A 26,727-nucleotide genomic window follows, 5' to 3' on the forward strand; every position below is an offset into this window, starting at 1 on the left:
ATTTGTGGAGTAGGAAGATTCTCTTTGCAGACAGAGACAATCCCTCTAGCCCAGGGGAGAGGGTATAGCCACAAACAAGACAATTTAATATAAGTTTCCTTAGATTGAGAATGGATAAGATCCTACCTCTTGTATCGCTAATCCTTGTTTGATGAAGTCATTGTGCCTTTGCTCCAGTGATCAACTCCTTAGTTTCAATCGAGCACTTGAAACAATGAGACAAGAAACCAAAGCACACATGATAGCATACAAAATATTCAACATACTTAAGAGGCTAAGGAGTCTTAAGCTACCAAATATCATATGCAATTGATATAGGAAACAAACTATCAGTTGTATTATTATGACAAAAAGGAAAGTACAACCTTCACCTTAGTGTTGCAGGTTTGCTTCGATGTGTCTGGGTTCCAGCACCACCATTAGCATCTCATGATTCACCCTCAAAACAATGGAAGTTCAAGGCTTCTTCCTCTTTGCTCCAACCAAACAAATTACAAGCTTATTCTCCCTTCACAAACACAAACTAGAAGGCTAAGGCTCTTAAGATGGCTATCAAGATTCGCAGATTATTCCAACCCTTTCATTAGCTAGCTGAGGTTGGAAAAGGAGGAGTTTATCTAGCTTGAGAGAGGGGAAATGGATCCTCTTATGATGGGAGATGCCTTATCCCTTTTGTTTTGTTCCATTTTAATAAGGGAAAGGAGCCCAAATAGTCTCTCTCGGCTCTATCTTACTTAACCATTTACCAGACTTCCATTCACGAAGCTTCTAGACCTAGAAGCTTCGACTCCATTTTAAAAAACTTTCCAAAAGAGGGTCGGTGCAGGTCATGAATGGATTACTGGCGTTGTTCGGTGCTAGGCCCAGTGTTAGACTTTGCAAATCAGCGCAAGGAAGAAACTGAGTGATAGCGTTGGTCGTGAAAACTGAGTTTGAAGGAATATTCTTGGGAAATGATGTAAGAGGGATGTAAGGACTTGTTCTTCATGATAGGGAAACACATGAGGGTCACTGTAGAGGTCCTCCAGGATTGAGAAACGCAGAGTACATGGATAGTGACAAAATGCTATGTAACAGTCATTCCTTCCTTTTGTGTTTTAAGAAGGAGGCTTCCTTTATGGACCTGCTTTTGCCTTCTTCCTTTTGTCATGAGTAATATATGCAGCGAGGTCTCCCTCTTCATGTTTTTGAATTCTTCCTCTTGTTATCATCCTTCATTCTTCTTGAGTAAGCTTCCCAATAATTTCATGAAATGACAAAAGGACATTGTTGTTGCTAATTGTAGTAATGAAGGTTTCCCAAATAGGAGGGAGACCTCTAAGAGTCACAACTACTAGTTCCCTGTCAGGCACATTTTCTCCAACTCTCTGCAATTGATATCTAAGGTGAGAGATCCTCATAATGTAGGATTGAACAACTTCTCCTTTGTTCATCTTGGTTTCCTTGAGTTGATCTTTCAAGGTGATGATCTCATTCAAGTTGTTGATTTCATACATGCCAACTATCTTGTCATACATATCTTTAGACTTTCTTAAATTCCCAACATATGCAAGTAAATGATCTTGTAAACCATCAGCTATAATTTGCTTTGCTTTGGACTCACCTTTCTTGTACCTGTTCTTGAGGGAAGCGGAAGCATTTTCTGGAGGCTCGGGCATCCTTCCTTGAATGTATTCCAGCACATCATTGTTGTCAGCTATGATCTCCAATCTAACTTTCCATGCAACAAAGTTTGATGCATCACCCAACTTTTCATGCTCCTTGAAGGTAGAGGACGACATCTTGACCTTGACTAGGCAATCTGCTTTCTGAAAATGAGGGCTTCAATGCTTGTCTTCTTTTGGGCTTGTCCTTCACCTCAACTTTGATACCATGTTAAATTTTCTGATTGTTTTATGCTGTATCAATTACTTTAGCCCAATTTACTTCTTCATTAACAATGCATCCAATTATTAGTAGTATAACCAATCATAAACGTAACTGAAGAAAGAACAATATATGCAGTGACAAAGAAGACAACAACACAACCATAAGAGATAATAGATTGGTCCAAGACCAGGGAAAAACCCCACAAGGGGGAAACCCTTTCAAATCTTCTTCTTTAATAGATCATCATAAAAGGTTTTCAGCAGAGAGTACAATGAGCCCAATACATATGTTTGCAACAAATATTTACAAATTAGATCTATAGATCTACAAATCTATATAATAGTAGAGAGAAACCCAGATCCACCAGATCACTGAAGCCAACTGAAGTCAAAATGTCAAACCCTAGATCTGAACCCTAGATGCTCTCATTAAAACTCACTACGTGTGTTTGAAACTCCCTGGATGCTCTCATCAAAATTGACTGCGTGTGTCTGAAACTCCTTGGACGCTCTCTCATACACTGTGTGAGGGCATCTGTGACTGCTCAGAAGTTCTCAGGAAGACTTCGTGCGTGCGTTCGGGGTAAAACACACCAAAATCCCTTGGACGCTCCCTTAAAGTTGTTGTGCGTGCGTCCGTGATGACCGGGGCGCTCTCAGGACCACTCTATGCGAGCGTCCCAAGACTTATGTAGCCTGATTTGTCTCTGAACCCCTGAACGCTCCCATAAGCCTGTGTGCCAGCGTTTAGGGATCTCTGGACACTCCCATAAGACTGCATGCCAGTGTCTAGGGACTAAAATGCCCAGTTCTATGCCAATGTCCAAGAAACATAAAACCCTAAGTCAGAGCGAGCCTCATGCCTGTGATTCCAGACGCTTGCACGAACTCCTTCCATCAAACCTGTGTGAACCAAGACAAAGGAGAAGAATAGAAGTTTGCTTGATCGTTGTGATGAAATGAGCTTGAGGTCACTTCTATTTATAGGCTTTCTTGAGGGTCCACTTGGGGTTAAGGCTGATCTAAGAAGTTACACATGTGGTTAGGGTTGACCTAAGCAGTTACACATGTGGCTAGGGTCGACCTAAGCTATTACACATGTGGTTAGGGTCGACCCTTTCCATAATATATATATGCATAAAATAATTCAAAACTTAATTTCTGTTTGACCAAATTGGGTGATATTTAGGTCGATTTTGGTCCTCTCGAAAATAAGAATTTATTACAAGAATCATCTCAGTCATCTGAGTCGTCAATTATGGAATTTGACCCTAGTTGCAAAAATTAACATCTGGGTGTCCTTTTCTATCCATATTGGCTTGAAATCTCAACTCATAGATTGGGAAAACAATCGAGGCTCCTTGAAATCATCAAACCTAGATACATGGAAATGCCGAATCAAAGTCCTGCACCAGGCTTTCAACTTTGTCTCCATCACTCACATCTACTGGAGACAAAATGGCGAAGCATATTAACTCCCAATGGAAGGTTGCAACTTAGATCCTGATAAGATCTTCTACAAATATTTTTCCTTTGGTCCTCTTCAATGATCGAGACACATTATGATTTAATCGAATGCACTTGCGAATGAATTTAGAGACCGCCATAGGAATGTGTAATAGGAATGATCCATCTCTGTAATTTAGAGCAATGTTAATCAATAATAGGTTTACTGGTTTTTAGAGCAATGTTTAATCAAGTATAGGAATGGTTCTGCTTCAACACAGAGACAAACCAACAAGATCCTAATCCCTTGTTTTATTGTACTTTCTTATTACTATTAATCTGAAAGCGTTTTTCTGTTTTGGAAAAAAAGTGCTCCTCAATGCAAAATTCCATTTTATTTTTTCCAAATGACCTTGATTGATAAGAGTCATGAGTCACCTTCATCCAAGACTCCCTTTCAAGTGCCCTAAGGGTGGCACACTAGAGTGCATGGGCCTTTTCATGATAATCAAGGATTTAAATAAGGAGACTTCTTTTCTCCCCTTATTTGGGCCTCAACTTCTAGTCCAAATCCCAACATCTTTACCATGTTCTTGATGACTTCATGGTTATCAAGGATTCAAGTGAAGAAACTTCTTCTTCACTTCTCCCATTGTTTTGGCCTTCACTTATAGTCCAAATTCCAACACTCCATAACATGTTTTTAATGAATTTTCACCTATATTGATTTTTATTTATTTATTAATCTCTCTCTCTTTTAAAATCACTTTAACTTTTTTATTATATCTTTTTCTTTTTGTTGTTGGTGTGCTCTAGGAATTGTTTGTGCGCTTCCACTTTTTATTACACTAGGTGTACTTTTTTATTCTCATTGTCTTCCTTTTGTCATCATTTGTTTTATATTAATAAATTAGTTTATTATGTGGAGAGGTGTTCATACGAGAGATGTTATTATGATTAAAGACAACATTATGTCACATTAAAACAAATAACATATTTGCATTCTAAACGAGGTTTGCACGTTAAGAGATTTGTTTTCCCTTGATACTGGTACTATTTATCTCAATAAGAACTTGTAACTAAGTACCTAAGACTTGTCATTAACTACATATCAATCAAATTCATCAGATACTTGTAACCGAGTGTTCATTCTAATTAATTCACAAAGATTTTGAACATACATATTTTGTCACAATCAACAAGTACTTCACCTATTCTTATTTGAGAATAAAAAGAAATTAAATACAAACCTCTTTATATGTATTTTTTTCATAATTAAGATAGATATTTTCTTTTTAATATAGTAAACATCTTAAAAAAAAAACTTTTTAGACATTCCCCTCATTTTAATAATGGTATTGCTAATTATAATTTTGGCAACCTAATCCAACAGAAAACTTCCTGAACAAAATCAACCAACCAAAAAACTTCCTACCTATAATTCACAACTTCTTAACCCAAAACCACATACTCATTGTTCACAACTTTTTTTAACCCCAAAACCTCCTATTAATAATTCACAAGGCTCTACTCAAACTGACCTTTCCTTCTTCTTCTTCTTTTTTGTTTTGTTTTGTTTTGTTTTGTTTTTGTTTTTTCTTTTCGAAGGTGGCAAAACCTATCAAACTCAGGTGTCAAAACCAACAATGACGACAACGATCTCTGGCTGCTATCCGCGAATGTCGGTTTTGACTCATCACTGTTATCCAGGAAAACCACGCCACCTGTACTAACCCGCTGGTGGTCCATAATGGAGCAGGCTTTCACTCCTGCCAGATGCCTCTGGGTCTTGGGCCGTTAACCTATTTCCTTACGTCCGAGGAAGACGAGCTCTTAGCCAACCAAAAGCAATTTTAGGACATACTCCAAACCTTTCTACTCAAACTGACCTATCACAATAGTTAAAAAAGATATATACTAATTTATTTATTTACATAAATCCTTACCCTATTGCGTTTTTAGTTTAGATATTTAACATCCAATTTTTTACCTTCTAACATACAAACTTTTTATCTCATACCTTTTAAATTCTAAATACAACTTTTACACGCATTCCAATCTCTTGTGATTAATATAATATGTATTATAATAATAATTAGTTCACACATCTAAAAAAAGGGGTTAAAAAGGGCAATATAAATTTTCTTTGGGGCAGCCCAGCATTTCAAATTTTCAAATTAAGAATTTGAACAGAAAGAAGCGCGTCTTTTATTCCTCGAAGCATTCAGACCCGCTCCGCTCTCTCCATTTCCCCCAACGATCGTCAATCTGCATTTCCATGGCAGCAGAAATGCTCCATTATCCCTGCAATCTTAAAACATTGCCGAGACACGATCGTACTCGATAAACCACTTTAAACCCTCTCAAAACCTTTCAAATCCACTGAACATTCCCCCGTTTCAGCCATGAGAGGCACGCAGAACTGCTCAGGTCCGCCCTCAAATGGTAAGTACAGGCTCAAAACCGTTCAATCTTTATTACTGTGTTCAGCGCAAGTTCTATTCCATAGAAGAACTTTGTCTATCTAGGAAGAGAATGAAATAAACATTTTGGATTAGATTAATGGTGTAATGACCGAAAAGCAGGGTATTGGATTTGGGTTTTATGTAATTTTTGTTTTCTTGGGGTTATTGGATTAACGAATTTGCAGAATCTGCGGGGAGAGATCGAGAAATGGAGGAGCTTCGCAGAGAGTTGGGGGAAACGAGGTTCGCTATGGAAAGGCTCGAGATCGAATCCCGTTCTGTTCGTGAAATATCCGATAAACGAAAAAAAGCACTTGATGATGCCCTTGCTAAGCTCCAGGAGAAGAAACTTCAGGTGGAGAAGCAGGCTGAAGAGTTGAATAAAAGGGCAGAGGATATTGATGCCGTGAATAAAAAATATGAAGAAATCCAAGCCACATTGTCGCAGAAGGAGTCCGCCCTTAGGGGGTTGAATTCTGCCCACGAGCAGCTCAGGACTCGGTTTAATGAAGGACAAAGGAAGATGGAGGATGAGAAGTGGGAATTGGCTTCTAAGCTTGATGACGCAAACAGTAAATGTGAAGAGCAAGAGAGGAGGATGAAGCAATTTGTGAGTGAGATCGAGAATTTGAAGTCTGCAGTTGCCAAAGTGCAGAAAAAATGCAGCGATGCCGAGGCTGTGGCTGAAGAGAAGACGAAGGCAATGCAGCGGCTTAAAGCCGAGCTTGAATCCCGGGAAGCCACAATTTCTGTTTTTTCTGACAATAGGACCCATTCTGAGGTTTTCAAGATGAAGCTTGCAGAGTGCGAGCGGAGTCTTGCGCAGGAGAGCGCACAGAGGGCTTCTGCAGAGAGTGCTTTGGAAGAGCTCAGGAGTAAATCTGGGCATCTGTTGAAGGTTGAACAGGAACACAATACTGCTCAGGAGCAGCTTAAATGGAGGAAGGAGCAATTTGGGCTCCTAGAAGAGGCTCACAAGAAGTTGCAGCAGCAGTTCCAGGACCAGAAAGACGAGTGGGAAGGTGAGAAGGTGGGTCTGATCACAGAAATATCAAATCTGCAGACCAATCTCGAATCCCAATGCAGGCAGTCCAAGGATCTTGAATTGCAGTTGCAGAGGTGCAATCAGGCCCTGGCACACGAAGAGAGCCGGAGGAAGGTATTAGAGATCCAAGCAGAGGAATCTCGGTATGGGTTTGAGAAGGTGGCTGCTGAATTTGAGGAAGCGAGGTCAGTTATTGAGAGCTTGACGGAGAAATCTAGTAAAGAAGTAGGCCATTTGAGGGATTCATTGGCCTCAAAGGAGAGACAAGTGCGTGAAATGGAAGTGAAGCAGACTCGCATGGAGCAAGAGAATCAGGAGCTGAAGAGCATGCTGGATGAATTCCAGGCATTCAAATATGGCAGCGACGAGATGCAAGGTTCACTAGAGAGGTTCAAGATGAAGTATGCAGCTATAGAGGAGTCTTACAAAGAAATCTCCGAAACAATGAAGAGGAAGGAATCCCAATGGGACAAGGAAAGGGAAGAGATGCTAAAAACATTGAATGATTGTCAAGTAGATGTTGTGTCGAAGGATGGAAAGATATATGGGCTACAGAATCAGTTGGAAGGGGCCCTTTCCACTGTCAAGAGATTAACATATCAGAAAGCAGAACTGTCACAGAGGTTAACGATATCCGAATCAGAATATCAGCAGGCACAATCCAAACTGATGGCTGAAAATCTTACTCTGGAGTCATCCTGTAAGAGGAAGAATGAAGAAGTCGATTGCTTGAAGGATCAATTGCAGGCCAAACAAAAAGCATTTGAACAGATCCAACAAGAGCTGGATCAACATCAAAGAACAATTGAGACGATGACAGGAAAATGTCAGTCTCTTGAAGCTCTTGAAGTACAATTCTTGGCATTGCAGGAAGAGGTTAATAGGAAACAAGAGCAATTTCAGAGCCTCTCCAAATCACGGGATCTTCTTCAGCATCAGATGCTTCAGAAGGAGCAGAGCCACAAAGCAGAAGTCAAGAAAGTTACCGACACTTTAGAAGAAACAAATGCTTGTCTTCGTGCAAAAGAACAGAGAGAAAACGAGCTTCACAATGAGTTGAGGAGGTTGCAGGAAGTCATTGATAATAATCAGGCAATCCGTGTTACCTTGGAGAACAAGACGGAAGAATACCAGCATCGGTTACAAGCACTGCAGCAAGAGATGTCAGAAACCAGTAATGCACACTCTCTTTTAGAAGAAAAGAGCAAGGCTGAGAAAGCAGCTCTTCTCGATGTTATAAAAGTCAGGGACAGAAAGATAGAGGAGCTCAAAGAACAAGTCATGCATTTTGAACAATCCCTGAACAGGTTGAGCCAGCAAGAGGAGAGTTGGCTGGAAATGCAGGCACAGCACAAGCAACTATTGGGTCAAAGAACACGGGAGCTTGAATCATTGGCTGTTGCAAATGCAAAACTTGAGGCAGTTGGAAGGCAGCTTTTAGATTGTGAGCAAGAAAGGAATATCCTCCAGAAATGCCTTGAGAGTAAAGAAACTGATATGGGGGAATTGCAAAAGAAAAATGAAGTGCTCTCTGCAGAGAAAAGTGCCATAGTCAATTCCATCAAAGTGCAGGAAGACAAAATTTCAAGGCTTGTGGAGGAGAATGAAAATAACAATTTGGCTCTTCAACAGGCATGCACTAAATTGGAACTTGCAGATTCAAAATTAGATGACCGAGACAGAGATATTGCAGAATTGCAACAGAAATTAAAACAAGTAGATGTGCTTCACCAAGAATTATCAGATACAGAGAAAAAAATGCAACAATTGGAGATTTTACTTGGTGAAGGCAGGTCATGCATTCAAGAGAAGGAAGAAAAGATATATGAATTTGAGATTGCAGTTGAACATCTTAGGAACGAGGTCTTATTGGTTAAACAAGAGTTGGCTGAAAAGGAAAAAGATGAAGCAATCTTGGGGTCGAAACTAACAAGTGCACAGAGGGAACTGAGGGCTAAGGAGGATCAACTTATAGATATGGAATCAAACTTGAATGATATATTGAAGAAAAGTGAAGAGAAGCAAGCTGAAATTGACAGGCTTTGTGATGTAATACATGAAATGGAAGAGAGGGCAACTGAATCAAAACTATGCCATGCAGACCTGGAAGCTCAACTGAAGTCCATCCAAGCAGTCGTGGAGGGAAAAGAAGCAGCCCTTGATGCTGTTCGATTGGAAGTTCAAAATGAAAAAGATACTGTTGAGGATATGAAAGATATCATTGAAACGCTGAAGTGCCAGTTAAGAACTGAACAGAAGAATTCTTCTGACAAGCAGTCTGAGATTAAGCACCTTCACAGGGATCTGAAGGCATCTGAGATGGCAGAGGTCCGGTATGCAGAAAGTCTGAAAGAAGCAGAGGGTAGACTATTAGATTTGGAACAGAGTACCAAAGATCAAATTTCTCAGTTGCAGGAGTCTGTGACTGAACTGCAGCATGAGGTATCAGTGACTCGTATGAAGATGGAAAAGTCTGAGATGGCATTGAAGTCTGCAAATGAAGAGTTGGTATCATGGAATGAAAAGTGCACAACTCTGGAAGAACTTATTAGTACCAAGGACATGGCTTTGGAGGCAAAAGAAACAGATATATCTTCTCTTCAGTCTGATTTAATGAAAAAAAGTGAGAATATTGCAAAAGGGCAATTGGATTTGCAGCTCCTGCAAGAACGTCTACAAAGCCAATTTGAGAATGAGCAGGATTTGGAGAAGACCATTTCTCTTTTTAGACATCAAGTTGCAGAGTTACAAGAATGCAACCAACAACTGGGCGGTGACTTAAACATTCTACGTCGTGATCATGAGGTGGCTGTAAATGAATTAGCTCACATGAAGGATGAGGTAGATCAACTTCAAAAAAAACTGGAGCAGAAGGAGGTGGAAGAAAGAGAGGCAAATAGCTTAATCTCTCAGATTAAAGAGCAACTTGCATCTGCCTTGCTAACTGTATGTAATCAGGACACAGATATTTTGGGTTTAAGGAATGATTTGATAGTTTCTCAGGCTCAGTTGGAGGAGTTGATTGCTACTACTGGAAGCAGTGAGAAGATTGTTAGTGAGCTTTTAGATAAGCTTCAGCTTTCTGAAGATAAAACTAAGGTACTTGAAAAGCAGGTTGTCGGATTGCGAGTAGCTTTGGAAGGGGCAGAAGGTAGCCTGAAGGAGGAAACCATTGACATGTTATCTCTGTGTAATTCATTTGATGAATTGCAAACTCTATTAGCAAATATTAAATTGGATGCAAAATCAGCTTTCAGGGAGGGCATGCATTATGCTGCAGAGTTCAGGACTGCGATGAAGGGTTTCCAAAATGTAAAAGTTCAGTTGGAATGTTTCCAGAAAAGAGAAAAAGATATGACTTCTGAGTTAGTAAGGCTAGAGGAGTTGCTGAAAGATAGTCAGTTCGCATCCACCATGCAAGCTAAGCAGATTGGTTTGCTTGGCAACACCGTCAAGGACTTGAACTCTGAGTTGTTTGAATGGAAAAACAAAGCTGCTACTTCAGTTGAAGATGCTGAGAATATGCCATCACAACTTAAGAATGCAAATCAAGTCAAAGGTGATTTGCAAGAACAGTTTGATGGCTGCAAGTCAACACAGGGGGGCTCAAAAGAAGTTGCAGATTCAACAATGTCTCCTGCATATATTGATGGACTTATAACAGATCTTAAAAACTGGAAAGCAATGGCTATGTCTATTACAGAGGAGATAACAGAAGTCCGATTACAGTTAAAACACTCCGAGGAGATTGCCATCGAGCAGAACTCCAAAATTGAAGCATACAAGAATAAAGAACACCTTGTAGAGAAGCAGTATTCTATGCTGCAAGAAGAAATATGTAATTGTTATTCAGGTTTGAGCAATGAAATGGATAAGTTCTTACTTGTCTGTCATTCTATGGGAGAGCTAGAGGGAGATGTTTTGAAATGCAAAGAAGAAGTACTTATTAATCACAGACAGTTAAGGGAAGAAATATCTGCTTTTAGAGGTGAGTTGGCTGTTTTTGAAATTTTTAAGGGCCAAGTCCAATCATTTGAAGTCAAACTACAAACTGTGCAACAACAACTGTTAAATTGGAAGGATAAAGTTGCTGTTGCTGATTCTCAAAATAAGTCCCTTCAAGCAGATCTTGAAATTGCAAATCTATCTCTTGGCGAGTTGAGGAAATATAAAGAAGAAGCAATGGAAAGAGAGAAACATTTGCAAGTGGAACTCTCTACTACGCAGGAGTCTCTTAGAAATCTAAACCACAACTTTTTGGAAGAAACAGGGAGACTTAATTCTCTTTTATCTTCCATTAAGAGCATGGAGGCTGAGAGAAATAATTTGCTGGAGAAAATGGGATCTGCCAATGAAGAAGAAAAATCTGCAGAGCTAGAGCTTGAAGCTCCAAAGACATTTTTTTTACAAAAAGCACTTTGTCAGCTACAGAACTTGCAAGTGGATGAAGTTAATTTGCGAGCCCGTTTACAACGCATACAAGACAGAAAATTAAACTGGGCTACAGAAGGGGATTTGGATGTTAAAGAAAATTTGAATCATGCATATGCATCTTGCTCATCTTCCATTGAGGTTGTTGACAAGATGGAGATGGTTAGAAGTGCAGATGAACAATTGCCAGAAACATTTGAGGCCCATTATTTGAATTCCTGTCTAAATATGCAGGGTGAACAAGAGGAGCAGAATGTTCAAGAGTTAGTAAGAGAACTCGAGGTTGCTTTGACAAAATTATCTGGAAAGAATACAGTAATAGAAGAACTCAATCGAGAAGTTGAGAGTCTCCAGTCACTCGTTAATAGGCTTGAGCAAAGGAATTCTGAGCTAGAGCACAAAGATTCAAGTACAATAGATCCTGAGCGGTATTTTCACTATCAAGAACTTTGTGATTCCCTTGTCAGGTATGGTGACATCTTACACATACTTCTTAAAAACAGAAATGAAAAATGTAAAACTGTCATTGATTGCATCGAATTTAGTTCTTACACTTTGGCATTATTAATATTATTTCATCTGTTTTAGTGCTACAAATATAGATTTTATTTTCACTACTAACAATATATATATATATATATTTCTTTTGGTTTCTGTGGAAAAAAGTAGTTTCTTTAATAAAAGTGAAATTTCTTTAAAATGTTTTATAGCATTTCTTGATTCCACCAAAGGAATCTATATCTCCAAGAATCTCCCAAAAGAATACTGTCTTTCCCGGAAATACGTAGACATCTTTTCATATACAACCCTTGTCTGTAGATATTCTCTCAGAAAAGAACAAAAAAAAGGTTCCCAGCCCTTCAATTCACGTATTTGCATCAAAAAGTAAAAACATAAGGTCCCAATTATGCATCAGAAAGAGCACTTAAGTCTCCAAGCATCATGACACCAGTATATAGTATATACCAATATATGATCAGGACAACTCCCAATGCATTTTAATAAAACAGTATGAAAGTATTCTGCAGATTTCCCTTCAGCTTCCTCGTAAATGTGCCATTGACCTGGATCCAAGTCCAACAGAGGACCAGCTTTCGATAAACCATCAGCCAGCCTGTTCCTTTCTCTGAAACCAACTTCTCTGGAACAAATGTTGATATGCTACTTGCAATGAATAAATTTAAACATTGTGATAAGATTTTTAGAGAAAACCGTGAATAGGATTTCTCTGAAAATCTTCTCACAATTAACAACTGTGGAAATCTTCACTCTGAAATTTAAACATTTTATTTTTGTTTGTAATGCAGATCAACATGGACAGGAGTCGTTTAGGATGCAAATTATTTAATAGTCTTTAATGATAGGTTCTGGACAATTACTAAGAGACCATATTTAATGCTTACACTTATGCCGTGATTATCTTTAGAGTATATGATTATAGCTAAAATATTGTTTGAATATAGCTATAGTTAAATATATATTTAGTCATTGTCTACTTATATATGTTTCATTTGAATATTGAAGGGATTGATTTAATTAATGCCATTTTAAAATTAGTAGACTGCAGCTGGAAATTCAACATTTTAACTCACAGTCAGCCAAGAGAAGAATAATCTATCTAAGTACATGGAAGCATCTTAGATCACAGTGAGGAAGTTATATAACTTATAACCTGCATTCAAAATAATTACAATCAATGTTGTTTTGGTAAGATGTCTCGTATGTTTATGCGATTTGCTTCTTTCCATTGACCTAACTCAATTTTTGTAGATATAGGCAAATTAATTGACCAATGTCTCTTCGACAATGTTGTTCAATAACAAAGCCAAGAAATTCAATCATCATGGTTTTTGTCTTGATGTACCTTCACTTATTAATTGATCAGGGAGTCTGGAGATAGATGGTAGAGGAGGGTTGCCTCCTTCCCTCTTACCCTTGATGTTCCTTCCCTAAATAGAGCAGGGTATAGGTTGCATGTAGAGGATTTCATGTAGGTGGCAAAGCAAAGCAAGGATGTTGTTGAGGGTTCATGAGAGGAGACCAGGTGCCCTTAGGGGCATACCTTGAGGTGTTATTCACTAGGTTGAGGAAGTTTTGGTGGCAAACTCTCCACACTCCTTGGATTCTTTTATTTATGTTGCTGGAGGATTGTTGTTTCTTTGTTGCAAAAGAGGTAGATGTCATGATGATCCTTTTTTAGACACAATTTGTGTTGTATATATAGTTAGTAGTATATTGTTATAGAATGTGGATTTAGTGTAGATATGGTTTTTGGGATAAATCATAATATAAGTTTGTTAAGTTTGTGACGAGGTTAATATGTAGTGTTAATAATCAAGGTTTAATGCTTTACGCCAATCATTAGAGTTCTGTCTCAAGTCTTGGTTTATAAGATAAGATGATTTTATTGAATGTCTGACAAATGATCACAAAAGTAGGTCAATGGGACTAAAAGATACATTCCATGACACAAGGTGTTATGTGAGAGTACAAAAGCAACTCCTTGAGCAATGCTAAAGTCAAAGAGTCTAAGGTCATGATTATCAATCGAGCATCTAACTAAAAAGGCTAATAAGCTATTAAGAAAGCATAACAAGTAGAGAACTAGTACACAAAGTTGTCAAAAAGCTAGAATATTGAAAGAAGAGGTCACGTGAGATTGAAATTAGTGTTGATCGAGAGATGATGTCAAGAAGTGCTCCTTGTAGAGGATGCATTGTCTTGCGAGGAGTGATTGAGGATGAGGTGGCTTGGCTGTATGATATTGGGGGAAACCAAAGAGCCTTTCTCTCCTAGCATCCAACTCCAAGAAGAAGAAAGTCTAGATGGAAACATGGTTGTGTTGGATGGGGGTTGTGTGCCTTGCTTGATGTTGTCTAGAATTGAGTTGCCTATTGGATTGCTTTCTAATCTAGTAGTGTGGAGTGACTTGTGCCTTGGAGTGGTAGGTTTGTAAGAGTCTTTTGGAGATTGGTTGGCCCTTTGGAGTAGGTGATTGAGGCCTCATTGATTTGAATCTAAAGGGTCGTTTGGGGGTTTGTTTCGGAGGTCCTTAGGAATTTTCCTGTTGTTTAATAGTGCGACTTGAAATAAAGAAGTGATCCACCTGAAAATTATGATTGGGGATGGGTTTGGAGAACTTGAGATTTGTGTTTGAGCACATCTCTCATGTAGAGAATAAGGCATTGTTGATCTAGGTAGTGGAAGAAAGTGGAAAGCAAGGTCCTTGAGTTTCTGAAGTAGTGAAATCTCTCGTGTATCTCATAAAAGTGGGGCATCAAAAAATGAAATGCTCCTATGTTTTTAGTTCTTGTAAGTGACATCATTGGTGGGCCTAGCCCTATTGCTCGTTGTGGTGGTCAGTTTTGATTTGGAGTTTGTGAGAACCCACTTGGAATTACCCAATGGAGATTTGGAGGTTGTGCATTTATTGGTTGCATCTATAGTAAAGTTGGATGCCCCTCTCTAATCTCTAGGAGTGCACAGAGTAGGAATTGGGCTAAGGCCCTTAGATTCTGTTATTTATGTAAATTGAATGTAGTGTGTAGATGTCCTGTTTGATTGCTCAATTCATATCTTGCTAGATAGTAGAAGGTGGTTTAATGCATCTGGGAAATATCTTAAGCAGGGAAGACAATTTAGTGAGATGGCCATTAATTGGAGTAGTTTAGAGGTCTTTGAGAACCAACAACGAATTTGTTTGTGGGGTTCGTCGACGTGGTGGTATTAGATGGACAAAATGTTATGTGAGGATATTGATCCCTATTGGAGGTTATGCCTTGAACTTTGCTTGAATAATGTGGTGGAAATTGTTTGTTTTCATCAAATGACATGTCAAAGGAGGAGGTTTTATATTCTCTTAGTCCCAACACAGTTGGCTTGCAACATACATTTCCCACGCCTTTGAGCCATATAATGATTGTCTCGATAAGGTGCATATTGGATGAGATATCCATCCCCTGCATGGATATGCTTACAAAGAAAATAATCTACTTCATTTATGTACATTTGATGCGGACATGAAAGGTTGTGAGATTTGCGGACATAACCCAAAATTAACTCATATAGTCCCGTTGTCGCTCAAAATGTACAGGCACCGCGATAACGACTCATGTTGGGTGTTGTCACCCTAATCCCCAACTTCTCCGTTTAAGTCGTCTCCCAACAACAGGCTATAGGGGGTAGACCCCATGGAAATAGAATGAAGAAGGACAAGTTGGGAACCAACTAGTTTGGGAGACTCAGTGTAGTGGCCTAACACTTGTTTAGATTTAGCAAGATATTAAGGATTCGATTGGATTTTAGATATTTGAAACTAGTGCCATATGGAGTCAACACTCTTGCTTTACAAATTATAAGACCAAGTACTAGATGGACAACTGCTGCTTTAATGTGTAACTATCCTATATGAAATGCAATTCCTAGGATTTATGTGAAATGCAAGAATCTTGGTTGATTTTACTTAAATGCCTTGTCTAAGTATGACCTTTGATCTTTATCTATATTGAGCCTAAACTCTATAGTAAGTGGTAGAGAGAAGTCAAGGTGAAGCACATGAGGGTGTGATTAACGATTTTTCTTTTTGAAATCTAATGTACCCGGTGCCTTTAGTGCTGCAAAGACTGTGGCTCTAACAACTGCAAGATCATCGTTTTAAATACTAGAAAGGCTAGACTTCCCAATAGAAGATGAAAATGTGTTCCTATCTCTCTATCAACCAAGATGATGCTTAAAGGTAAATTATAATATGCACGACTATCTTAGGATGCAAATGCAATGTGAAGTTAGAAGATGATTGTTAGAGGAAGATCGCTAAAGCCTCATGAGTGCTTAGATTACGTTTTATCTTGAGTTATTTTGCCAAGTACTTATTTAAGAAATTTCGATTAGACAATCTCAATTATGCCAAGTTTGAAAGTGCCAACAAGATGAAATGGAAATCACTTAACTTGATAATTGAAAGATGCACAATTTGCCACAGATCCACAATAGAATACTTATCCAATCTCAATGAAAAATGCCAATGACAATTGTTTGAAATTCCAAAACCAATTATCTAAAAGATGCCCAATATGCAATTAGATCTCAATCTATCAATTATCACCTTCAATGCTACTTAGTCTTAGAGAGAAATAGATCTTCAGCACAATTAACTTTCACAAATCAATGAAAAAAGAATACTCTTGAGCAAATTAGAACATTAGATGCCCACAACTCCTTGAACTTATCTTCTTGACCAAGTATGTGAAACAAATGTGCTTTAGCAAGTGAGATTATGTGTGTGCGAATTCAGATAATGTAATTCAAGAGATAACAAGCATTTAACTTCTTAAATACCAATAATTATTTTCAATCTTACTGATGATGCAAAACAGTTCTCTATCACAAAATGAGCTAAAATTACTTAAAATTTCAGAGATTAAATTTATGACAGCAGTTAGGTTCAGTGATAATAAAAGCAACAAATAGACTTATAACAACAGAGAATGCCTACTGCAAACAAATATATCAGCCCTTTGAAAATTTTATGACAGTCACTTAAAATTTGTGATGAAATTGATTAAGTAAATGCCCAAGTGTGTTAAGGATTCTTCAGTGTTAAGGATTCTTTATTTGACTGAAATAATGAGGTAAGGGTTAGAAAAATGCATTAGGAAGCCCTAAGGCTTGAAGACTCTTTCTAGATCTGCAAATTAAGTCACCCACACCTCAAATCTGAATCAAAACCTTATCGAAAATTCTGATTTCCCCAAGGTATGAGTTTGAATGAGAGGAGCCCTTTAGGCTTGTTGTCAAAGCAATGATGGCAAAGGGACTGTGTGAAAATGTGAGGATTGTACTAGGTAGCTTTAAGGACCGTGTTAGGGCTCAAGAGGACAACGTTGATAGCTGAAGGTCCTTTGAGGGAAACACAAGGGAGAGAAGGGCCTTACGACCAAGGAAAAGGAGGGAGGGTAGTAAGAGAAGAGGAGGCAATGTGGAAGAGAAAGGAGGTAAGGAAGGGATGAGTAGAGAAGGGAGGAGACAACAGATGAGGAGAAGAGGCTGTCACGAAAGAGGAAGGGAGGAGACAACGAATGAGGAGAAGAGGCTGTCGCGGAAGAGGAAGGGAGCTGCGACAACAAGGGAAGAGGAAGATGGGAGCAGCGGAGGGATAAGTGAAGGCTGCGGCAGGGAGATGGAGCTGTGGATGAGGAGAAGGGAAGAGCAAAAGGAAAGATGAGGGTGCTGTGAGGGAGAAAAGGCCAGTGGAGGAGGATTTAGGAAGAAAGGGCTACGACAGGGTTATGGAGAGGGCCGAGAGGGAGATGAGGGAAAGGTTGAGGTTGAAGAGGGCAGCAGAGGAGGTTAAGGGCAACGACCAAGCTTAGGAAGGCCCTTTAGGGTATGCGTTAGGTCTTAAGGGCTCATAAATTTGCTGAATGCCAACTTAAAATCTTTGCCAATTAATTTCCATCGAATAGTGCTTCGTTATGCCCTGCAAACAAACTTGAGATTAAATCTTGTCCTCCAGGGTCTAGATCTATCTCAAACCCCAACACTTTCTTTTAAATAAGATTGGATCTCTATTTGCACAAATGAAAGAATAAAATATCCAAAACTCAATATATACAAAAATTTGAAAGTAAAATTCCAAAACCCCAAAGAGGTAGAAAATCAAAAAATTATTTTAGATTTATACAATTAGAATACAAATCTACTTGATTTGAGGTGTATGAGTTCAACTCCACTCTAGATTAGTAGAAATAAGCTTTTCCTAGTTAGATCTATTTAATGATCAAAAGATAAATAATTTTAAATGAGACACTAGCCAAGAACTCTGGGAAGAGATTCTTCGTTAGATAAATCTTGGTATTCAATTATGAAGGCTCTTCAGATCTTATGCCTTGGGAGTTGGTTGGTCCAACCAAGGAATTCCCTTCACACCCAAGTTCTCAAATATAAAAGATTTGTGCACACCCAAGATCAAATTGTTAGATCGATAGAGATATAAAATAACAATATAATCCTCAAGAATTAGAGATACTTGCTAATTCAGTTAAATTAAAATGCTATCTTAGATCCAATAACTTATGTAAGATACTTGTGCAATAAGTTATTCCATGAAGGCTAATAATCAACTTTTAAAATATATTTCAACAGAGCATTAAGAACAATATTACGATAAGAAGTAGGAGAGAAACACCACCATAAATGAGAAACCCCAAAGAATTTTGTGTTATTATTACTCCAGAAAAATTACAAGAGAGAGAGTTTCAAGAGCTAGTACGCGATTTAGAGATCAGATCTTTTGTGAGACAAATGACTTTTAATATATAAATAAATTCTCCAAATGGCTAGTCGGCTTGATATGTGTCAAAGTAATCTTGACGGTTGATAAAGATTTGATTATCTTTTAATTTCTACCATCGAAATATTTATTTTTTGAGTAATTTTCGAATTTCTGTTTTAATTCATTTTTAATTAGCTCAAACTTAATTATTTTGAGTTAATTTTCTCAAAAAATTGACTTTGACTTAACCACCAAGGCCGAAGGGTCCAATTTTTTTTGAAATTTTCAATATCCCCTTGGTGAGGGACCTTTAAAAATTAATTTCTTTAGGACCCACGAATTTTTTTATTTGTAGAATTTATTTTTGCTAAGACTTTAATTTTGACTCTAATTAATTAAATATCTGGCTTAAGATTTTTAATTTATTTTGCCAGAGAATTTAATTAATTGACACACGAGGGGATTGATAATTTTTTCCAACGCTATAATATTTTAGCACCATGGCTAAAATATTATTTACATAAGATAATTACATTTCAACCCTCAAAGGGGGAAACCCATTGGTTATAGACCCTCAAATATTTTACCAAATTTTGCTACTCAATATGATTTAGTAGTCTAAGTGATTTGTAATAAAATAATTTAGCCAATTAGTTAAAATTAATCACAAATCACTTTTACAGAAGACTTGATTGAACACTAAGGCTCACCTAAGGTCTTGATGACAAAATCCACCCTAGCTTTGGGGTGAGGCTGGAGGGAAAAACTCTGTTGATCATCTGAGTTTAGAAACATAGATGAATCAATGAGACAAAAAATCTCCTCGGTTGGAAGTCGTCACCAAATAATAGGCTTACCTAGGTTGTTACCTATGTTGTAGGAAACGTGGTATAGAGGTACGGGTACGAAACACGGAAATGCGTTTGGTACGGCTGTGAAACGCGTTTCCAGCTGTACTGCCACGTTTCCCGAAATGGAAACGTGGCCAGTACGGCCGGAAACGCGTTTCAGGGTCGTACGACCCACATTTCCTCATTAACTTGTGTTTTTTTTAATTTTTAATTTTTAATTTACTTTTAGGGTATGTTAGTGACTTATTGTTGCTTCTAGATGCGTGTCTAAAGTTATAAAAGTGAAGTTTTGCCCTAGTGTTGATATGCAGTTCATCAGGAAGTTTGAGGGATATGCAGTTCATGGTAATGTTAAATTCTTAAAGTAAAAGGATGAAAATGAAAAAAAAGTGATATTCTCTTTTATTTTTCATTTTCATCTTTTTACTTAAATTTTTAACATTACCATGAAATGACTCAGGATGTTTGAGAGTGGTTTCGCCCTCATTGGATTTCATATGGAGAAAGTAGAATTTTAGATCTCACTCAAAATCCAGCAGACTTATTTGTTTTTCAGGATTGGAGGGATTGCAATGTTTCCATTGGATTTTATCATGTACTAGGGTATGGAACTTGTATTTAATCAAGAGAACCAAGCCCTCTATGCAGGGGAAACTCCCAATAATCAAGATCATGTAGGGTACTAGGGTATGAAATGTGTATTTAATCAAGAGCACTAAGGTCGTTCGACTATGTAGGAGGAGACTCCCAATACAACAGTGGTCCTTCTAAAGAATGGGATATGGATGCAGAAAACCCTGATTTGGATCTCTCTCTTGCAGCCTTATAGTCTTTATTGTACTTGCAGCCTCATATATTAATATAAATAAAGGCTAATTTTGAGATTTGGATATATAATAAAGGTTGCTTTTGGATATTCCGATGTTTTTATTTTCATTATGTGATCATTCATGAGTAAATGTGATGTAAATTAAATCTTAATGTTTAAGTGTAATAAATTATAATGTATCATTTATGCTTTATGATTGCACATATATATATATATATTTAAATATTTTCAATATATATATATATATATATTCGCGTTTCCCCGTTTCCAAAACTTGGGGAGGTCGCGTATCGTATCGCTTCCCATTTCAGAAACTCGTACCTGTTTCCCCGTTTCGTGCAACTTAGGTTGTTACATACATTATGGTCTTGCTAAGATCATTTACATTACAAACTACAAAATGGGTTTACAACTCTGATAGACTGATGATGCTGAATTCAAGATGATTTGAGAGCTCGAACATGATGGAATCCATTTGCAAAAAACTGTACTACTATAGGGTAGTTGACATAGGGTGGTCAACAAGTCCCATTATGGTAGTCGAGAAAATCTCCAGAATATGATATCTTGGAATTGCTACAACAAAGCCTCTCTTGGGATGGTGCCAAATCTATTCTAGAAGTATAAAAAACTATAGAATACTTTTGATGAGTGATGATGAGTATCCTCGATAATGTTTGAGTGTAAAGATAAGCATCTATCGATTGGTTCAATCTGTCTCATATACTGCCATTGCATTTGTTGTTTGTAAGGTAGAACTAATCTTTGATCTGAATCCTTAATTTCTCCCACATAATACACCTCAAGGCTTTGAGGTTTTGTCTTAGAAGTTCTCCTAGCACAAGAGGGATTCTTATTTCATGTGTAGCATTCTGAAAACAACTTTCTGTTCATCTGTATACTGTTGTATCATACAATTTATCCCCAACTGCTTTGGCCAATCATCCAACTTCAGAACACTATCTCGCCATTGTACGACAACATCTCAACCTTCAAAAACGTAATACCCATGCTGAGAGGTGGAAGAAGTTTTTTGCTCGATGGTAGAAGTTCTTACTTGTCAGTGTGTAGCGTCGCGACTCCAACAATATAGGTCTATTGCGAATGTGTGACATGGGTCATTTGGCCACCCAAATTCGACATTTTCTTACTGAGATGAGTGGATATTTCTTTCAATTCCTCAATTCCACTTTACTTGTAGAAATTTCTCTGTGGATCAGCTAGCTCTGATACCAAGTAGAAATTCTCACTGTAGATTAACCCGATTATGCAATATAACTAAAGCAAAATACTTAATCTACTTCTACAATCAAACTTGCAGAAGCTTAATAGATTTTAGCAAGATCAAGCAGAACACATATAACCAGAAGAAGAATCAATGCTCATGAAACACAGAAAATACTCAGGGGAAAGCCTCAACTAAAAACCCCACTATCTGTATTATCATACAAGGTGGAAATACATCAAGATTACACAAAGCCTTAGCTCTCATAGCTAGCCAACTCTTAGTACAATCCTCCTGGATGCTCACAGGCAAACGAGGCTTCTCACAAACCTTCTCCTCTGCCCTCCAAGCCTCCTATTTCTTTCCGCAATTTTCCATGGGTGATCGAGCTGTTACCCAATGTAACAATGATCTCACACACTGCTCCAACACACTGTCAGAACTGCGCAATCCTCAAGGAACCTTGTTCCTTCTGCATGGATTAGTTTCTTTTATAGGAAAATTGTTCCAACTGATAGTACAATGTCCCTGTCTTTAATCTCAATTGGGTCTTTGTCTGAACTGACATGCATGAGTTATTTATGAGAGAATCTTCAGTTATCTGGAGTACACTAGTCTCATGCATGCATGCATTAACTGATTGAACTCACAATTAGTTCCTCAAACTGTTTGGAACTAATTTAACTGGACTTAATTCAGTTAACTGAGCTAACTAATTACAACTCAGATACAATTCATCCTATCTCCTTAATTATTTCTGTATTTACGATGCTTCTCAGTTGTAGTTGCATCAACAACAGTTGAGGGGTAGTTGCAGTGCAAATGCAAAGATGACAACAGTACAATAGTGTCAGCAGCAACACAAATGCAACATTAGAGTTGCGTAGTGGTTAGTGGGCAGTGGCCAGACATCAACAACGTGACAGAGGGTGATACAGAGATAGGGTGTTGTAGCATTACGACACTATAACACCTTCCTCGCTAAGAGGAAGTGTTAGTTTTTGTAGCATCAGAGGTGTTCTAGTCTCAAAACTTTGTGGAGATGCTAGAATCCAGGAATTCTCCATAACCCAAAAATCGTTTATGGAAATTCCACCTTGAAGTACCTTAATTAGATTATTAGCCCATTTTTTAATTATTTCCTAGGTTTGAACTCAGGGAAAGGGGTTAATTAATCAAAATTAATTGATATAAGGTGAAAATTCTCTAGAAACTCACACAGATCGGCTCCCCTCCCTCACAGCTCGCGGCCTGAGCAAACCCATCAAAATAGGCTCAAGGTATGCTCTTATCTATAACTTTTGGAGTGATGACCCGCGCATGTTGTTGTTCAGGATCATCTGGAATCAGGTTGTATATAGCAACAATATGGTTACAAGTGGTTGGCCAATAGGTCAGAGCATCTTGGAAGATACAACAATTTCTGTTCAACCAAATGCCCCAACAAACAATCAAAGGGAGGTTTTTGACTTTTTGAGTGGTTGCTTCTGTCCACCAACGATGCCAGGCATTAGCAATGTGAGGGCCTTCCCATTTGTTGGTAATGTTGAGAGTGGTAGTAATATGAGTCCACACTTGAACAACTGTCGAGTAGTGAAGGAATAAATGATCAATATCCTCTGCACTTTCATGGCATAGACAACATCTGGATGGACCATGAAAGGCACGTCGCATGAGGTTTACCTCCGTGGGTACTTTATTCGAAAGGATACACCACATGAACAATCGCGTTTTGTGTGGTTCTTTTAGTTTCCATAGAGGGCGCCACCACCAGTAAGCATCCCCTAGATCATGAGCGTATATGAGAGCAGCATACCCATCCTTTGGGGTATATCAACCATGAGACGCTGAGGCCCAGATGATTTCATCATCCCACGACGTTATCTTGATATTTGCTTCCTCCAAAGCTCCTATAAATCGATGCCATGTCCGTCTTCATCTGTTCAGGATGCCAAGGTCCAGAGAATCTAGCCAGTGCTATGTTGTCCGGAGTGGATGTTTGTCAACTGCGATGTGGGCAATCTGGGTGATGCCAGCTACCGATAGGAATTATCGCAAAGCCAGTGGGAGAATGTGTGCATTCCCACATCCAAACCAGGCATCTGTACCTAGTCTGACTTGCTCGTCATTCCCAATGCCACGCCAAGCCATCCTTGATGATGCTTAATGATTGTGAGATAACCTTCCATATAATCGATGCACCAGGTAAGCACTCGCTGGGTCTTCGAATCCAGTCAATTACAGATAGGGGATGAATATATTTGTAATAGATCACCTCTTTCCATAAGCTCTCTCACTTGATAGTTTGCCATCCCATCTTTGCTACCAGGGCCTTTGCAAAAATATGGAGGTCCTTTAAACCCCAACCACCCCATTTCTTAGGTTTCCCTATCTTGTCCCAGTGTACCCAAGCGAAAAGTCCGCTCCACATTTTTCCCCCGCCAAAGGAACCTACAACAAATTTGTTGAATCTTGTTTATAATACCTTTTGGAGTCTAGGAAAGAGTTGTGACCAATCCAACCTTCAATTTTTGCAATGAGCCATGACCAATCCGCAATATGGTATCCATTTGGCTTGAGCTTGAACCCAAGGTATTTGAGACCGGTCTCCAGCTCTTGTATGACGAAATCAAATTGTTGTAAAGCATATCTTTCCTCATTTTGGAGGCAAGACACTAAAATGATGGTGGATTTGTTGTAATTTGGCTCCATACCTGTAGCTTTACAAAACAATGATAGAATTTTCTTGAAACAAGTGGTATCACAGAATGAACCATTTAAAAAAATAAGCACATCATCTACAAACAATAGATGTGAGAGATAAGACACTTCAGATATCATTACCCCTCCCAGAGACCCTTCTGCACGAGCCTTTATTAACAATGTACTTAACCCTTCCATGATCAATAGAAATAGTGAAGGGGATAAAGGGCATCCCTATCTCAGACCCCGTTCAGCATGGAAGAAACCTGATGCAACCCCATTGATAAGGATGCAGAAGTGAAGCAACACATGATCCAATTAATAAAAATACAAGGGAAGTCGATATGGGTAAGGATGAGTTGAAGGTATGACCAACTTGCACGATCAAAAGCTTCTGAAAGATCAATTTTGAGTATGATAGACTTGTTGTTCTTTTTTTGATCGAGTGGAGCCCTTCTTGAGTAGAAGCTATGGCTTCATGGATCTGTCGATGGCTGGCGAAAGCGAATAGTTCCTTGGAGATCATCTTGGACAAAAATGGTTTAAGATGCATTGCAATAATTTTGGAGATAAGTTTGTAAATACAGTTGCAGAGGGAAATATGCCTATAGTCGTCAAAAGATAGAGGATTATCAACTTTTGGGATAAGGGCCAAAAAAGTCGAGTTGAACCCCTCATACATCTGGCTAGAAAGTCTGTAGTCCTCAATCACTAAAAGGAGGTAAGGCCCAATGAGGTTGGGAAAAGTAATGTAGAATTCCACGGGCCACCCATTTGGGCCTGAACTCTTGTCTCTTTTGAAGCATTTCAATGCAGCTTCCATTTCCCCTAATGTTACTAGCTCATTTAGGGTCACTGCCTCTTCAGCCTCTACAAATCTAGGAAAAACCTTAGCAATTCAGAAGATTTCAGCTAAGGAGGCTTCCCCAGTTGCCTTGAAAATATGAGAGAAATGTCTGATTCCCATATCTACAAGCTGGTTGAAAGTGCTGGCCTCCTTGTTAGTCTGGTCTCGCAGCGCCTAGATAGTATTAGTATTTTTCCTCCCCCTGGCATATTGTTGGAAGAACTTTGAGTTCTCATCCCCCGCCTTTAGCGAAATCGCTCTGCTCTTTAAGCGCCAAGCCTCCTCTTTCTGTCTCAAAACAAGGATTTTTTCAAATTCCAATTTAGTCAGCATGTCCTTTGATTCAAAATTTGTGTAGCTTGTAATCCTCGAGTTTTCCATTTGCTTAAGGACCCCTACAATCCTTAGTAAGTCGGCCTCATCCTTCTGCATCTTTTTTCTAGCCCAACTGATGGTTTTTTATTTTAAACGGGCTAAGTTACATGTAATTACTTCAGTCGGGGAGGAACGGTTATTTAAACCACAGTGTGTCCAGGTCTCTAGTACTAATTTATGAAAATCATCTCCAACAAACCAAGTAGCATTAAATTTGAAAGGAGAGTTTGGTTTATGGTTGGATTCCTTAATCTCCATGAAAATAGGGGAGTGGTCGGATAAACCCCCCGATCCCACCCATTGACGGATACGATCCAACCTAGCTAATAGAGTAGCCTTAATAAAAAATGATCTAGTGCAGAATCAATTAATTAAAGTGAAATATTGATTCACCCCCCTCTCAGTATTTCCAAAACCATTTGTCAAAGGAATTTGTGGTTGAGAGAAACTATCCAATTGGGAAAGGCTTTGGGATGACTGCATCCAAGAAGAGACTTGGGAGGAGTCTAAAGCCAACAAGCAGGGAGATGGAGAGGGGAACTTAACTGTGGCTAGTGTGGCGAAGGAGGGCAAAGGGAAGGGTTCCAAAGGTAACAATGATGGGAAAACCTCTTAGCCAGGAAAGAAGAGGGACTTGAGCAAGCTCAAGTGCTTCATTTGCCACAAGAATGGGCACTATGCATAACAATGTCCAAAGAAGGGGAAGGGAAAGTCGCAATAGACAACAACATTACTAAAGGTTCAACTTGATGAGTTTTCAATGAAGTTCGAGAAGGACTTCTCATTAGTCTCCTATTTATCTACCAACACTATCAAAAGGAGTGGCTAATACTTGGATAGTGGTGCATCAAGTCATATGACAATGGAACATGAGCTATTTAGTAATCTGACAGAGAGAGACTCAGATTTACATGTGGAGCTTGGTAATGACGCTAGGTATGTAGTGAAGGGTGTTGGAACTGTTGAATTCAAAAAGCATCTTTTAAAATTCCTTATCCACACACGTACCTTTCCATTGATGAATGCCACCCTGAAACCTTTGACTTTCATTGCCAAAATGGACACCAAGTTCTTCTTGTGATCAGGTACATAAAAGAGATTCTATAAATGAATCGAGTTACCCTCATTCAATTGAGGGGAAACATTCCCTACACCCTTTCCGGGATAGGTGGCATCGACTCCAAGTGTAATCCCATGATTGTTTTCATCTCTACCAAATTAGAGAGAGAGCACCCTTCTATCTGTTGAAGTGCCTTGAAGCACTGCAATCAATAAGCCAGATTCCCAAAGAGTCTGGAGGAGAGGGCCAATATAATATAATACTTCTCTATCTTACCAAAAACAACATTGGATTCTTCATACCTGGGGT

The 26,727-nt window shown here is 38.6% G+C and overlaps 1 protein-coding gene across 1 annotated transcript in view; it reads left to right on the forward strand.

Moving 5' to 3' along the window:
- Positions 1-5,479: 5,479 nt before the first annotated feature.
- The window catches only part of LOC149138857 (uncharacterized), a 36,422-nt gene continuing 15,174 nt past the window's right edge, over positions 5,480-26,727 (forward strand). The window contains exons 1-2 of the mRNA XM_089453261.1: positions 5,480-5,759; positions 5,965-11,722. Of these exons, the coding sequence (XP_089309387.1) occupies positions 5,720-5,759; positions 5,965-11,722 (5,798 nt within the window). The 5' untranslated portion in view covers positions 5,480-5,719. The remainder of the gene's footprint in view (positions 5,760-5,964; positions 11,723-26,727) is intronic.

This window comes from Pinus tabuliformis, chromosome X (assembly GCF_031772625.1).
Source record: "Pinus tabuliformis cultivar Carrire ecotype Pingquan chromosome X, CPIR1, whole genome shotgun sequence".
Taxonomy (NCBI): domain Eukaryota; kingdom Viridiplantae; phylum Streptophyta; class Pinopsida; order Pinales; family Pinaceae; genus Pinus; species Pinus tabuliformis.